Raw genomic sequence first — 16,933 nt, forward strand, 5'->3', positions numbered from 1 at the left:
GAGCCACTGTTGTTCAGCTTGTTTGGGGGAGCCAATGATCTACCAGTGATCTACCGCAGACGTCCAGTGATCTACCAGTAGATCACAATCTACCTGTTGGACGTCCCTGCAATAAGGTATCACGCTGCATCCACCTGGAAGAAAGTACTAGTGACATGTTCACACCTGTTTAGTGACTGAGACTAAGGCGAGACGGTACCCCAGGAGCTGGCAAGCTTGTTTGGACAACTTTTCCCCAAAGCAACGGTCTCTTGGTTTGAGTGCCTATGTTTTAAATACAAGAGGACCTTTCGGTGTAAATGGAGGAGCCCAGGTCAACAAAATCGTTGATCACTGGCAGAAATGACTGGCAGAATCCGAGACCAGGGAGAAGAGTCGGTGAAAGAAGACTGGAAGAAATTTAAAGACTATTTACAGAAATATTGTAAAATTAATGAATCTTAGAAGGATGTTGGATAGAAACTAAGTGGTTTCCAGCTGTAATGCTTTAAGAGATACGAAAAAAGGTTTACAAATGGGTAAAAGCTTAATGGTAAGGATTTGCTGAATTAACAAACTGAACTGGAATACAAAAAAGGGAGGTACGAGGAGGTCCGGGGAAATAAGTGTAAGGAAGATATGCTATGGAAAATTAATGTTTTTAAGCATTTTTATTTTTTTCATTTTTTTCATTTTTCTTTTTTTTTTTGGTAATATTTTTAAAATCCTAATAAATATCTTATAAAAAACAAAAAACAAAACCGTTGATCACCTCTGGCTCCTGCTGGGTGTAAGCAGCCCACGGCCCACTTTCTGCTACAGTCTTCAAATCAGGCAGGAGCAGAAAATATTTCAGTTCAACAAGATAAGGTGGGGTGGGAGGGAGAGAGATGAAAAAGGAAACAAAAGGTGCATTTTAAAAAATCAGGCAGGAAACTAAGCGACAGAGCTCGCACACACAAATCTAAACCAGGGTTTCCCAAACCTGGTTCTCTAATTTTTTGGGACTACAACTCCCATCGTCCTTAGCTAGCAGGACCAAGGGTCAGGGATGATGGGAATTGTGATCAGAAAAAAACACCTGTAGACCCTAAGTTTGGGAAAGCCTGCTTAGTTTGGAGATCTACTAATCTTTTCTTCTTATCCTCACCGACGCTTGGTTTCGCTGGGGGGGGGGGATAGAGAGAGGAATAGATCCTAGAGGTAGGAAAAAGGTAGAGAGAGGAATAAATCCTAGAGATAAGAAAAAATATAGAGGAATAGATTCTAGAGATTGGAAAATAAAATAGAGAGGAATAGATCTAGAGATAGGAAAAAGATAGAGAAAGGAATAAATTCTAGAGATAAGAAAAAATAGAGGAATAAATTATAGAGATTAGAAAATAAGATACAGAGGAATAGATCCTAGAGATAGGAAAAAGATAGAGAAAGGAATAAATCCTAGATAAGAAAAATTATAGAGGAATAAATTCTAGAGATAAGAAAAAATAGAGGAATAAATTATAGAGATTAGAAAATAAGATAGAGAGGAATAGATCTGGAGATAGGAAAATATAGACAGAGGAATAAACCCTAGAGATAGGAAAAAGATGGAGAGAAGAATAAATCCTAGCAATAGGGAGGAAAAGATAGAGAAAGGAATAAACCCTAGAGATAGGAAAAATATAGAGAGAAGAATAAATCCTAGAGCTAGGAAAAATAGATAGAGCCTAACTATCGTTTCTGTTGCTTCGGAGGGAGCCGCCACCTCCGAGAGGCGGAGCGGCAGCGTGCGGCTCGGGCGCTAAAAAAAGGCGCTGAAGAACCAGGGCGCTCGGGGAGGCTTGAGTTCGAATCCTCCTCTCTTTCCCGCACAAAGAGTCCGCGCAGGGTTGTTCGTGTTTCGCGCGTAGGGGGTGCGAAATGGCGAGGCGTGGGGCGGGGATCGGGGAAGGCAAAAAAGGAAAACACAGCAAAAAAGGGCGGAGTGAGGGATCAGCCGCTTGTCGGCCATTTGCATTTGGCTCCGCCTGCAATTGGGGAGAGGAAGGGAGGGAAGCCGCGATGGAAGACGGGCAGCGCCCCGGGGTGGCGGTGGTGCTGGATCGGGACCCCTCCAGCCCAGCTCCCCGCTGCCCTCACGGTGAGTCGCCCTTCCTCCCCATCTCCAACGATGGCTGCATGCTGCAAATCCCACTTTTCTTCCGCCACCTCAAATCTCGCATATCTATATAGTTGTCGCCTTTGCACGCCGCCTTTCCTGCCCAGGAGCTCAAGGCGGCTCAACCTTCAGCTTTGCGCCTCCCCGTTTCCTCCTTGCAACAGCCCTGCGAGGTAGACTAGAGCAGGCGTCCTCAAACTCGGCCCTCCAGATGATTTGAGACTACAATTCCCAGCATCCTTGACCACTGGTCCTGCTAGCTAGGGATCATGGGAGTTGTAGGCCAAAAAACATCTGGAGGGCCGAGGTTGAGGAAACCTGGGCTACAGGCTGAGAGTCACCCCCAGGGAGCTTCACAGCCAGTTGGGGTCTTGAACTTGGGTGCTTTCCCAGGTCCTCGTCAGTGTTTCTCAAAACTTGGGTCTCCATCTTTTGCTGGAATACAATTCCCATCACCCCGGGCTAGCAGGAGATCAGGGGTGATGGGAGTTGTAGTCCAACAAACAGCTGGAGAACGCATGTTTGAGAAATACTGCAAGCATTATGTCACACTGGTGTAGTTTTACTACAACATGAGTCATCTTTTAAAGCATGGTAGGTGCAGTCTGGTCATACATAAACGCTTCCAAGGTCGCAATCCTAAACACGCTTAACTGGCGAGCGCAGCACAGGATTGCATTGCAAAAGAGTCTTCTACCCCCTCCTTTCATTTGGGACCCTAACTTGTATCAGAGCTTGAGGAAGCTAGTTATCTCCCGCTTGGACTACTGCAACGTGCTCTACGTGGGGCTACCTTTGAAGGTGACCCGGAAACTGCAACAAATCCAGAATGCGGCAGCTAGACTGGTGACTGGGAGTGGCCGCCGGGACCACATAACACCGGTCCTGAAAGATCTGCATTGGCTCCCAGTACGTTTCCGGGCACAATTCAAAGTGTTGGTGCTGACCTTGAAAGCCCTAAACGGCCTCGGTCCTGTATACCTGAAGGAGCGTCTCCACCCCCATCGTTCAGCCCGGACACTGAGATCCAGCGCCGAGGGCCTTCTGGTGGTTCCCTCATTGCGAGAAGTGAGGTTACAGGGAACCAGACACGGGGCCTTCTCAGTAGTGGCGCCCGCCCTGTGCAATGCCCTCCTTTCAGATGTGAAGGAAATAAGCAGCTATCCTATCTTTAAAAGACATCTGAAGGCAGCCCTGTTCAGGGAAGTTTTTAATATTTAACGCTGTATTGTTTTTAACACTTGATTGGGAGCCGCCCCATCTTTAACTATGGCTGCATGCTGCATCCCACTTTTCTTCCGCTTTCTTCCCCCACCCTGGGCAAATCTCGCCTATCCATATAATTGTCGCCTTTGCACCCCGGGTGCCTTTCCTCCCCAGGAGCTCAAGGCGGCTTAACCTTCTTCTTTTTTTAATAATAATTTTTATTAATTTTAACATATAACTTATCATGCATATCACAAAGCTTCATCATTTATACAATCCCTCAGCACCTCTGATGATCCACCGTTTTAACCACTTCTTATGCATTTCTTAAGTTCTTATTCCCTTTAATTATCATAACTAATCCTCCTCCCCCTTATCCATTTTTGCAATAATTCCCATAATACTCCTCACAAAACTTCTTGCAAACCTACAAACGTCGTCTGATCTTCACAAATACTTTTCAAATAATCTGTAAATTTACTCCAGTCTTCTGTGGATTTCTGGTCCCGCCGATTTCAAATCCTTCCTGTTAGTTTGTCCAACTCTGCATAGTCCATTAATTTCATCCTCCATTCTTCTTTCGTCGGTAATTCTTCTTGCTTCCATTTTTGGGCCAATAACGTTCTTGCTGCCGTTGTTGCATATAAGAACAGCTTACGTTCCTTTCTATTTATATCACTTCCTACAATGCCCAAAAAGAATGCTTCTGGTTTCTTTAGAAATGTATATTTCAACATATTTTTCATCTCATTATATATCATCTCCCAGAAGCTTTTCACCAAGGCGGCTTAACCTTCAGCTTTGCGCCTCCCCGTTTCCTCCTTGCAACAGCCCTGCGAGGTAGACTAGAGCAGGCGTCCTCAAACTCGGCCCTCTGGATGATTTGAGACTGCAATTCCCAGCATCCCTGACCACTGATCCTGCTAGCTAGGGATCATGGGAGTTGTAGGCCAAAAAAACATCTGGAGGGCCGAGGTTGAGGAAACCTGGGCTACAGGCTGAGAGTCACCCCCAGGGAGCTTCACAGCCAGTTGGGGTCTTGAACTTGGGTGCTTTCCCAGGTCCTCGTCAGTGTTTCTCAAAACTTGGGTCTCCATCTTTTGCTGGAATACAATTCCCATCACCCCTGGCTAGCAGGAGATCAGGGGTGATGGGAGTTGTAGTCCAACAAACAGCTGGAGAACGCATGTTTGAGAAATACTGCAAGCATTATGTTACACTGGTGTAGTTTTACTACAATATGAGTCATCTTTTAAAGCATGGTAGGTGCAGTCTGGTCATACATAAACGCTTCCAAGGTCGCAATCCTAAACACGCTTAACTGGCGAGCGCAGCACAGGATTGCATTGCAAAAGAGTCTTCCACCCCCTCCTTTCATTTGGGACCCCAACTTGTATCAGTGTAATTGAGGTGCGTGGCTGCTTTTGTTTTTTGGTTCTGTTGTTTATTCCCCTGAAAGATTATTTAGGTGCGATCCAGCCATACAGAAGTGCTTCCAGGGTCACAATCCTACAATCCACAATCCACAACTAGGGAGCAAGGGGTGCAAGATTGCACCCAGCTACGAGGGACGCGGGTGGCGCTGTGGGTTAAACTACTGAGCCTAGGGCTTGCCGATCAGAAGGTTGGTGGTTCAAATCCCCGCGACAGGGTGAGCTCCCGTTGCTCGGTCCCTGCTCCTGCCAACCTAGCAGTTCAAAAGCACGTCAAAGTGCAAGTAGATAAATAGGTACCACTCCGGCGGGAAGGTCAACGGCGTTTCCGTGCGCTGCTCTGGTTCACCAGAAGTGGCTTAGTCATGCTGGCCACATGACCCGGAAGCTGTACGCTGGCTCCCTCGGCCAATAAAGTGAGATGAGTGCCGCAACCCCAGAGTCGGCCACGACTGGACCTAATGGTCAGGGGTCCCTTTACCTTCACCTTTACGAGGGACCTACCAATCGGGTGTTGTGGCTGACCAATAGTACCCACCCACAACACAGGGTTTCAGTTTCCAGGTCTCACCACAATACGTGCCCTCTTTAAGGGAGGACCCGATTTCACCCAAGTTCAGTCAGTTTCTTCTAAATACTATCTCCCTTGCCAGTATCCCCCAAAGATTGCTGACAGGTCAAGTGAGACCTTGAAATTCTTCCTTTGATGGACTTAATCTTTTAAGAATAATGTACTGTTTTTTTATTTAAGAGCCTATATTTCAATGACTTAAGTGGGAACGAGCTGTACCTGATTCATTGGGGCATCAACTTAAGTTCATTTTTGTTATCCATCTCAAACATTGACTATTGCTATTGCTTGTTGCAAGACTCTATTATTCCCGCCCCCAGAAAAAAAATAATTCCAGTGTTTTCGGAATATAGATCTTTCAATGCTTTTCTCTCTTAGGCCCCACCCTTCTGTTTGCAAAGATTGTTCGAGGAAAAGAAGAGGGAAGAAGATTTTATGCTTGCTCTGCTTGCAGAGAAAGAAGAGACTGTAACTTTTTTCAGTGGGAAGATGAAAAGGTATACAGAAAGAATAAAGGTTTTAACAGTACGGTTGATACATTTAATCCTCAAGAACATTGTCAAAACACCAAATCTGAACACTCTTAAATTGCATTGATTTTCGTTAGAGGATTAAGCAGACACAGTATTTAACTGTGGTTTGTATTCTCAGTTTTTACAGTTCTGGTGAGCAAAGGGCTTGCTAAGGAGTGGAATCATAGGGTTAGATCCAGATACAATCATACTTAGCCCCATTAAAATCAGGGTGGATTTGATTTAAAATAAATCAATTTAAAACACGATTTAAATCACTAGTCAGTAAGACTTGATTTAAATCATTTTTTTGCAGAAAGACTCATTCTTGATGGTATAATCTTAATATTTACAACCAGATGAAGGTTTCATTTTTGGAATAATAAATTTTCAGAGCAGTAGTTATATCAAAAATTACTGATTTGGTTATACTATTAGAAATACATAGACAGATAATTATGAAATTATTGTGAGGTTTAATAAGTTAAGTGTTCTTAGTTGGAAAACTTTTCTGCTGTACTTTATTGGAAGGAGAAAAATAATCATTTCCTTAATAACAATTTAAACAATTTATTTAACCAAAACAATAACATTATAGCATATGTATCCATGTTTGTTAACTTATGTGGTTAATTTTATATTTTATTTTTAAACTTAGACTGAGTTTTAGCACACATGAAAAACTTAAAACAAATCCTTATTTCCTGATGAATAGCCTTTGGACTATAATGTAACTTAAATAGAAAACTATCTTTAGAAAGATTTTTCCTCCAAAAGCATTTTATTTTAAAAATCCAATTTAAATTTTAAAAAAATCCATTTTTAAAATTTTTTTTTAAAGAAAATCATTGATTTTTAGTCACCCTGATTGAAATCAATGTGATTTAAGGTAGGCAGGACTGAGTCATCTCACTGATTTCAACAGGTCTTCTCAAAGCATTAAGAACAGCTCAATTTTAAATGGGATTAGGATTGCATCCTGGATCCAACTCATAAGAGACTTCCTCATAAATACTAAGGTGTGAAATATAGCTGGTATCTTTATACATTGATATCTACATATTGCTGGAATTTTGTTCACCAATACAGCTGGACAGTTAAGCATCTTGAAGAACCGCAGGAATTTATACTCCGTGTGCTGCTCTGGTGCCGGTTCGCCAGAGCAGCTTCGTCACGCTGGCCACGTGACCCGGAAGTGTCTGCGGACAGCGCTGGCTCCCGGCCTCTAGAGTGAGATGAGCGCACAACCCTAGAGTCTGTCAAGACTGGCCCGTACGAGCAGGGGTACCTTTACCTTTAGTGTACCCATATGAGAACTAGGTACTCTAAAGAATACTCAGTGGCAGTGCTTTTTTTCTTAAAAAACAGTTTAGGGGTACTCTCATTTTTCTACTCATATTGAAATACTGCCCCTCAATGAGGCCAAACTTAGATTCACAAAAGGTTCAGGGGTATGTGTACCCCCAGGAAAAAAGCACTGCTCAGTGGTGTGTTTTTTTAAGCTGTGTGTCATTGGCAGAGATGGACATAAAAGAAGGGGAGAAAATGGGGAAATTGGCTGAAGACTTTAGAAGAGAGAACCAGTGAATGTGCACATCTGAAGTCATTTAGCAAAAAATCCACAATTTGCATTATTATTATTATTGTTATTATTATTAAATTAAATTTGTATACCACCCTATACCCGCAGGTATCAGGGCGGTTCACAGGATAAAATCAGAATATACAACCTCAAAATACATGATCAAAATAAAAGCAAAAACATCCCAGTAGTTCTTCTTCCCAAACGAAGCAAATACTTAAGTACAGTGGTGCCTCGCAAGACGAAATTAATTCGTTCTGCGAGTTTTTTCGTCTTGTGAATTTTTCGTCTTGCAAAGCACGGTTTCCCATAGGTATGCAGTTTTAAGAAAAAGGAAACAAACTTGCAAGACGTTTTCGTCTAGCGAAGCAAGCCCATTGGGAAATTCATCTTGTGAAGCAACTCAAAAAACCAAAAACTCTTTCGTCTTGCGAGTTTTTCGTCTTGCGAGGCATTCGTCTTGCGAGGTACCACTGTATGTAGAACTGAGGACTACTATGAAGCAAAATTTGGATTTTTAAAATTTCTGAGTGGGCCATAGATTCTGAGAGAAAAATTTGAAACTTGAGCCGGACTGAATTCTCAAAAACCGTATCTGTTTGTGATAAATATTGTATGTATTGTAAATATGTAAATATTGAATTTCTACGTATATTTCATACACGTTTTCCTCAGGTATCAGAAGCTAGACTTTCAGCACGGGAAATTTACAACCAACGCCATCAACCATTATTATCTCACAGAGACAATGTAGAGAGGTACCTATACAATTATTATTTTTATTTGAATGAATCAGTATTCCTTTTTTTAAAAAAACAAAAAACCAGGATAGTATTTGGTGTTCCTGTACTGCCTAGTGCAAGAGGTTTCTCCTTGCTGAAAGGAATTTCCCCCTCTTTGCTCCAGGGAATCTTTTGTTTATTTATTTGTACTTTTCAAGTTTATACATTTCACTAGTTTTATACATTTCACTAATTTTACATCCATTTTGACATTTCAAAACTCGACTTCCATCCTCTTCTTTCTGCAGTTCCTTAAATTTATTTTCAATACCTTCTGCATGTCGAAATTAACTTAATTTGCTCGTTTATTCATCTTCTTTAAATACATGCTCTTATAAAGCTGCAGCTTGTTACAATAATCCTGACCATGTTTTTATCTGTTTATAATTTATCTGTAAATATTCAATAAACCGTTTCCATTCTTTTATATATATATAAATGTTTTCTTGATTTCTTATTCTTCTGGTAAGTTTTGCCATTTTTGCATATTCCATAAGTTTTTGTATCCATTCTTCCTTTACTGGGACTTCTGCTTCTTTCCATTTTGGGGCAAGTAACATTCTTACTGCTGTAGTAGCATGCATGAATAAGTTTCTATACATTTTAGGTAGTTCTGTCCCTATAATTCCCAAAAGAAAAGCTTCTGGGTTTTTTTACAAAGGTTATTTTAAACATCCTTTTCATTTCATTATATATCATTTCCCAGTAAGCTTTGACCTTACTATAAGGCCGTCACATGTGATAGAAAGAACCTTCTTTCTCATTACATTTCCAACTCTTATTTGATTTAGATTTATGCATTTTTGCCAACTTCCTTGGTGTTAGATACCATTGATATATCATTTCCATATAATTTTATCTTAGACCAGGGACGTCCAACGGGTAGATCGTGATCTACCCAGTAGATCACTGAATGTCTGTGGTAGATCACTCGTAGATCACCGGCTCCCCGCAAAGAAGTTCAACAACTTTGGCATGCAGAAGCAGAGTTCATCTATATCAGGGTTCAGCAACCTTTTCCAGCCGTGGACCGTCCCTCAGACCATGTGGTGGGCCGGACTATATTTTTTTGGGGGGAATGAATGAATTCCTATGCCCCACAAATAACCCAGAGATGCATTTTAAATAAAAACACACATTCTACTCATGTAAAAACACCAGGCAGGCCCCACAAATAACCCAGAGATGCATTTTAAATAAAAGGACACATTCTACTCATGTAAAAACAAGCTGATTCCTGGGCTGTCCACGGGCTGGATTGAGAAGGTGATTGGGCCGGATCCGGCCCACGGGCCTTAGTTTGCCTACCCCTGATCTAGATGGGCAGAGAGACACTCGTAGAGTAAGGAGTTGGAGGTGAGGCTAACAGAGGACGAAGGTAATCAAATGCCGTTACAGCTCTGTGACGGATTTCTAATTTGTGTTCATATATAAGGTACAAGGAGTATGTAGCGTTGCCACAGTCAGAAAGGAGGTTTTGCAGAGAATGCCAGCTGCTGCTGTTGCCATCAGAGTGGGGAAGACACCTGGACCATCAGGTCCTTAGTGACGTCTCTGTTGCCCATCTGAAAAGGCCCAGCCAGCTCCTCATCCCTCTGGAGAATAAGAAGACAAACGCACAATACCTGTTCACCGAGAGAAGCTGCCAGTTCCTGCTGGACCTTATCACTACGCTGGGTTTTAAAAGGGTGCTTTGTGTTGGCACCCCAAGGTAAGACAGTGAGTATACAGTGGTATCTCTGGATACGCACACCTCTGGTTGTGTATCCTTCAGGAGGCGAACATGGCAAACCCAGAAGTATTTTTCCGGGTTTCACCACGTGCGCATGCGCGCAAGCGCTCTACGCACCGTGTGCATGTGCGGAATAGGCACCTCCGGTTGTGAATTCCTTGGGATCCGACCGGAGCTCTGGAATGGATCCCATGCACAACCGGAGGTACCACTGTATTTGGTCCCAGTGGGACCTGGAAATTGGTACCACTTTGGGTTCAAAACGGGATGCAGGTGGCACTGTGGGTTAAACCACAGGGCCTAGGACTTGCCGATCAGAAGGTCGGCGGTTCGAATCCCGGCAACGGGGTGAGCTCCCATTGCTCGGTCCCTGCTCCTGCCAACCTAGCAGTTCAAAAGCATGTCAAAGTGCAAGTAGATAAATAGGTACCACTCCGGCGGGAAGGTAAACGGCGTTTCCGTGCGCTGCTCTGGTTCGCCAGAAGCGGCATAGTCATGCTGGCCACATGACCTGGAAGCTGTACGCCAGCTCCCTCGGCCATTAAAGCGAGATGAGCACCGCAACCCCAGAGTCGGTCACGGCTGGAACTTTTCCTTTACCTCTTCGGGTTCTAAAAGGCTTAGTCATGAGGCATTTGGCATTGCTTAAACAGATAAGGGATTGTGACTTATTTCTAAAACAACTTCACTGAAGTAAATAGCACTTCCTTCTCCTGAGTAATGGAAAAGTGGCTTTGGATGCTTGCCAGAAGCATTAGCAGAGCCCACTGGATGTTCCCACGTTCAGTGTTGGGTGCTAATGAAACAAAACCTTACGTATCCCTCCAGTTACGTAAAGAATTGCTTGTACCCTGTTACTTATATAGTCATGGGATTCATGGCTTTATGGGGGGGAATAGGTGGCTTCCTCGTATGTTTAAAAAGAACATTCTGCATCATTGTGTATTGTCTTGATATTCACGTATCTTACATTTAAATGGTTCATGTTAATCTTTCCAGGCTGCATGAATTCATCAAATTCCAAACATCGCAGGATCAGGAAATCTGCATTAAGAGCCTTTTGTTAGATATTGATTTCAGGTAAGCTTTTATTAAAAGTTATTTCCCCCCTCTGATAAAACCACCACAAAGCTTATTTAAAAGCTGTGCAAAAAAGGAATAAAATGGAACAGTTGTGCTAGCCGAAGCTTGTTGCGAAACAACGGATTCTTCTTGTGCAATCTGTCGAAAAACCAACTTTGATAATGTGCATTCTTTTGCTTTGCGCAGCAGTTGGCTACGGCTCAGTATAAATGATTATTCCCCTCTGCTGTGTAGATGTAGACTTGATCTATGAGATATGGGGAAATGGTCACCTCTTTTAAGAATGTCACATGAACCCTAGGAGCAGGAATAGATTTTGAGAAGTGAAGAGGTATCTGGAGGTCAGGGGAGGGGAGAAAAGAAGGGCAGAAAGTCCTAGTGATGCAGCAATAGAACTGCTAGCACATATGCAAAGCTAAGCAGGGTCTGGTGTGGTTTCAAATTGGATGGGAGACCGCTTGTTGAGATTCCTGGGCCCTTCCAGTTCTATAAACTTGTGATTCTATCACAAGGCACTGAGAAGAAGGAACCTGATGGAAGTGTAGGTGGCATCTTTTAAGGGCAGAGAAGACAGGAAACAGAGGCCATTTCACATGCTGACTTGAGGCAACAAGTCAATTTTGGCAGACTTCTTTTCTTTTTTTGAATATAATGGGAATAATTAATTTACAGGTACTCTCAGTTTTATACAGAGGACGACTTCTGCCATTACAACATGTTTAACCACCATTTCTTTGCTGGAGAGGTAAGGCCTAGCCAAATACTGGGAATTCTTTATGAATACTACATGTGGAACATAGCACTTCTCTCATTTCTTTGAATGAACATTAGGAGCTAAGCAGATATTTATTGTTATTTATTTATTTTATTTATTGAATTTTTATATCGCTCTATACCCGGGGGTCTCAGGGTGGTTCACAGAATAAAATCAAGATATAAAACCACAATAATAAAAATAAAACAACAGCCCAATAGCAACCCCCCAAAAAACACATTTTAAAAGGGCATAGGATGTAAATCGGTTCAGCCAAAGGACTGGTTGAAAAGGAACGTTTTTGCCTGGCACCTAAATGTGCATAATGAAGGCGCCAGGCAAACCTCCCTGGGGAGAGCATTCCACAGATGGGGAGCCACTGCAGAGAAGGCCCTGTTCTCGTGTTGCCACCCTCCGGACCTTTCGAGAAGGAGGCACACGAAGGAGGGCCTCGGAAGATGATCTCAGGGTCCGGGTAGGTTCATATTTGTGTGGGGACCTGCTCATTGGGGATTCAAAGACTTGCGTAATCAATGCAATGGACATTTGTTTGTCCTTTCCATTTTTCTCCTGTCTCATCAAGGTGCAGCCCTGTACATGGCTACTCAGAAGGAAGCCCAGCTGAGTTCAGTGGGGCTTATTCCTAGGTTAGCATGTATAGAATTGCAGCTTAAATGTTTTAAGAAAAATACAGCGCAAGAATATCTCTCAAATAAAATGTGGGTGTAAAACAGATAAAATTATTCCACACGCTAGAGAGCCATTACGTATGCTTGCACATAAAACGGCAAAGGGACCCCTGACCATTAGGTCCAGTCGCGGATGACTCTTAGTTTGCGGCGCTCATCTTGCTCTATAGGCCGAGGGAGCCGGCGTTTGTCCACAGACACTTCTGGGTCATGTGGCCAGCATGACTAAGCCGCTTCTGGCAAACCAGAGCAGTGCACGGAAATGCCGTTTACCTTCCCGCCGGAGCGGTATCTATTTAACTACTTGCACTTTGACGTGCTTTTGAACTGCTAGGTTGGCAGGAGCTGGGACCGAGAAACGGGAGCTCACCCCATCGCAGGGATTTGAAACACCAACCTTCCGATCGGCAAGCCCTAGGCTCTGTGGTTTAGACCACAGTGCCACCCGCGTTCCTATTGTTGTTGTTGTTTAGTCGTGTCCAACTCTTCTTGACCCCATGGACCAGAGCACGCCAGGCACTCCTGTCCTCCACTGCCTCCCGCAGTTTGGTCAAACTCATGCTGGTCGAGAACACTGTCCAACCATCTCGTCCTCTGTCATCGCCTTCTCCTTGTGCCCTCTATCTTTCCCAACATCAGGGTCTTTTCCAGGGAGTCTTCTCTTCTCATGAGGTGCCCAAAGTATTGGAGTCTCAGCTTCAGGATCTGTCCTTCCAGTAAGCACTCAGGGCTGATTTCCTTAAGAATGGAGAGGTTTGATCGTCTTTCAGTCCATGGGACTCTCAAGAGTCTCCTCCAACACCATAATTCAAAAGCATCAATTCTTCGGCGATCAGCCATAATTGCATGTAAATAGAATGTATAGGGATATCATACTTTTAAATTCATGCCTTAGAAACATTTTTCACTACTTCTGAGATTACAAAGTGATGCCTATAGGTTAACTGACAGATCACCACTTAGTTTGAAATGGAAGTTGTCTCTGATCTCTTGCAGGCTGCTTATGAGATATGTGAGAAGTTCTTGCAGGAGGACAGTGGGAAAGACGTCATCATGGTGGCTGATCCTCCCTTTGGAGGCTTGGTTGAAGCTTTGGCTTTTAGTTTCAAAAAGCTGATTGCAATGTGGAGACAAACAGGAGGTGCAGGTAACTATTTCTGATTTCCGATCAATTTGATATTAGAAAAATGAAGGCAGTTTTTCTAATTCCAAATGGTATATCTTTGCTGGATCAATAGAATGCAACAACGCAGGCAATATTTGCCATTTGCAGTGGGCTGCATACTTTAATTGGCAGACTCATCCGTTAAAGCTTTATCTGAAGAACAAGGGACAACAGCCATTACAAAATTGTTTACAGGTTTATGTGCTTTCAGGCAGCGCTTGCAGATTTTTATTATCTGTTCCTTTATGTGATGAAAAGTACATTTTTTATTCCCTTTGCTTTCCTAGATCCTGCTGACAACAACTTACCCATACTTTGGATATTTCCATACTTCTTTGAGTCACGTATTCTTGAATTTTTTCCAAATTTCAGTATGCTGGATTATCAGGTATGGGCCCAGAGAAGTGGTATTGTGAAGTTTTTAAAAAAGCATTCTCTTTTCTAAAGCTAGTCATTTCATGGTGGATATGGACTCTGGTAATTTATTTTGTGTTGGCTAGGATGAGATGAAACCCATTGTCAGAGCACTTTGAATTTCCTGCTCTGACTGATGCTTTTTGTGCTGCAACGGGAGACAATGTACAGTGGTACCTCGGGTTAAGTACTTAATTCGTTCCGGAGGTCTGTTCTTAACCTGAAACTGTTCTTAACCTGAAGCACCACTTTAGCTAATGGGGCCTCCCGCTGCCGCCGTGCTACCGGTGCACGATTTCTGTTCTCTTCCTGAAGCAAAGTTCTTAACCCAAGGTACTATTTCTGGGTTAGTGGAGTCTGTAACCTGAAGCGTCTGTAACCTGAAGCGTCTGTAATCCGAGGTACCACTGTAGAGCATTGGTCTTTAAGAACCCACTATAAAAATGCATTGTAATTTTTTTTAAAAAAATTCGTCCCACCATCTATTTTGGGGTAAAGGTGGATCCAGCCTCTGAAAAGGCTGAAGACTACTGGTATACAGAGTATTTCACTCTCTCCAAAGTCACACACGTTATCATTCTAGACAGGCTTTTCAGTGGAGCTACTGATGGGACTGAAATATGAAAATAGTGGCACCCTAATCTTGCTCTTTTCTTGTCTTTGGGGAACTGGACTTCTAAATATTATAAGCATAGGTAGAGAATAGATTGAAAATGTACACGAGGACTCTTTCCTGACTTGGAATTTAGCTGATAAAAGCTATTCAGTGTGTTTCAACTCTGTTGTCTTTTATTTTCTAGGTGGACTATGATAATCATGCCCTTTATAAGCACGGAAAGACAGGTCGTAAACAGTCCCCAGTTCGTATATTTACCAACATTTCACCACATTTGATAGTGCTTCCTGTGGAAGAAGGATACAGGTATAGCTTTTGCTTAACCTGAGAGGAGCTAAAAGGTTTTTGAATTTTACTTTATAAAAAAATAGTGTTTACAAAGTGTTTGCGTGGCCTATTGAGAAATCTGTTTACTTAATTGTAGCGCTGTATCGTGAATATTCCTTACAGCAGACTAAGAATTTTAATTGTTTTTTTCTGGGTCTGCCAGGTTTTGCTCCATCTGCCAGCGGTACGTTAGTTCAGACAACCAGCACTGTGAAATCTGTGATTCGTGCACATCAAAAGTAAGTGTGTTTAGAAAGACTTTTAGCAAGACTTGGTCTTCAACTTTAGTACATATCTTGCAGAATAGCATTTTTGTGTGACTGCAGGAGGATACAGACTTGCCCACTTTGGATTAGCACATTTCTTTCTAACAATGTGGCCTGTAAGAGGAATATCGAGAAAGAAAATAAAATTTTGCTCTTCTAGTCAAGGAAGATATGCCATGTGTGCAAGGAAAAGGGGACATTAGTATTAAAACAGCGTGGGGGGGGATTAACAACTGGAGCGCTAAATTTTTCCATTTTTAAACTATATACAACTTTTATTATTTTTCAAATAGGATGGGAGACGTTGGACGCATTGTTCCCTTTGCAAAAAATGTGTAAAACCCTGTAAGTATTACAAATGATCACTTTTTACCATCAAATTTGCAATAAAAAGATCAAGCTCAAACTATTAATAATGTTAAGCAGCTATACTCAACAAGACAGGCTCTAAACAAATAGCCTTAATCAATAAGGGACTTTGACAGGGGGTTGGACTAGATGACCCTGGGGTCCCTTTCCAATTTTATGAGTCTACACCCGAGTTTTCTTCTGTATTGTGGAAGAACATGGCTCCTTTTGAATTTGGTTGCCCATTCTTTCCTAGGCTGGCTAGAGACCTGAGCAGGGTACAGTGGTACCTCGGGTTAAGTACTTAATTTGTTCCGGAGGTACGTTCTTAACCTGAAACTGTTCTTAACCTGAAGCACCACTTTAGCTAATGGGGCCTCCCGCTGCTGCTGCACCGCTGGAGCTCGATTTCTGTTCTCATCCCGAAGCAAAGTTCTTAACTTGAAGCACTATTTCTGGGTTAGCGGAGTCTGTAGCCTGAAGCGTATGTAACCCGAGATACCACTGTATTCCCCTTAAGGGTTGCAGGAAATGATCCCAGTGGCTGGAATTCTCACAGAATTTAACAACTTACACATTTTCATTGTTACTTTTCCCGCCCTTCACAGCTTGGATTCATTGCAGCGTTTGTGGTCGCTGTGCTCTGCCGAGTCACTCTTGTAAGAATACTGACGCTGGATCTGAGACGGGATGCTTCATTTGTGGAGCGACAGACCATAAACGCGCCACATGCCCTAATCTACATGTGGTTAGGAGAATACACCAGTAAGTTCATCCTACCATTATCTACTATGTACTTACAGTGTCAACATCCATAAAGGTTCTGAATATATATTTTTAAGGGGAGGGATTCCAAACATCCCTTCTTTATATCTTCCCTCCGGCAGCTATTTATTGCAATTCACATTTCCAGTTTTATAGATCTGAAAATGCAGCGCTCAAGATTATTTGCCTTGCTTTGCAGAGGCGGGAAAAAGTCAAGGCAAAAGAAGAAGAAGAAGTTGGTGGATGTGAATGCTACGAAAACGACAGGTGGAAGGAAGATGAGAACTGCAGTATAAATTATGGGCTATGTTTGCACAAGTCCTTCATTCAGTGTTCTCCATATATTAATCTGGATACTGAATATCTGACTGAATCGGAGGCCATAATTTGCAACTCTGCAAATATCACCAAAACACCAACGCTTGCTGATGCACTAAATGTGTGGAAATATATATATATCTCAATATTACAGTCTTTTTAGCACACTGTGTATATACGCTTTCAACAATGCACAACAATGTAACTGAGTTAATATTTTATAAATATTAATATATTTTTGCAAAACGAAA

The 16,933-nt window shown here is 42.4% G+C and overlaps 1 protein-coding gene across 2 annotated transcripts; it reads left to right on the forward strand.

Moving 5' to 3' along the window:
* The first annotated feature begins 1,866 nt into the window (after window positions 1–1,866).
* ZCCHC4 (zinc finger CCHC-type containing 4) lies at window positions 1,867–16,933 on the forward strand. Of its 2 annotated transcripts, none has more exons than XM_081020028.1 (13): window positions 1,867–2,101; window positions 5,708–5,826; window positions 8,099–8,181; window positions 9,641–9,916; window positions 10,937–11,017; window positions 11,693–11,765; window positions 13,460–13,610; window positions 13,916–14,016; window positions 14,843–14,964; window positions 15,149–15,224; window positions 15,545–15,596; window positions 16,208–16,364; window positions 16,513–16,933. In XM_081020028.1, the coding sequence occupies exons 1-13, from the start codon at window positions 1,882–1,884 to the stop codon at window positions 16,658–16,660; spliced, it is 1,659 nt and encodes a 552-aa protein (XP_080876154.1). In that variant the 5' UTR covers window positions 1,867–1,881; the 3' UTR covers window positions 16,661–16,933. The 2 variants fall into 2 exon arrangements, with proteins under 2 accessions (XP_080876154.1, XP_080876155.1); XM_081020029.1 differs by having other exon boundaries at window positions 16,564–16,933.

The sequence above is a fragment of the Podarcis pityusensis genome (genome assembly GCF_964106645.2).
Source record: "Podarcis pityusensis genome assembly, chromosome: 9".
Classification (NCBI taxonomy): Eukaryota; Metazoa; Chordata; class Lepidosauria; order Squamata; family Lacertidae; genus Podarcis; species Podarcis pityusensis.

Excerpts from the sequence above, each read along its gene's own strand:
- ZCCHC4 (XM_081020028.1), top strand. The coding sequence starts at position 1,882 with ATGGCGAGGCGTGGGGCGGGGATCGGGGAAGGCAAAAAAGGAAAACAC. Across the intron at positions 11,018-11,692 it reads TTGTTAGATATTGATTTCAG|GTACTCTCAGTTTTATACAG; the intron begins GTAAGCTTTTAT and ends ATTAATTTACAG. Across the intron at positions 16,365-16,512 it reads GTGGTTAGGAGAATACACCA|TTTTATAGATCTGAAAATGC; the intron begins GTAAGTTCATCC and ends TCACATTTCCAG.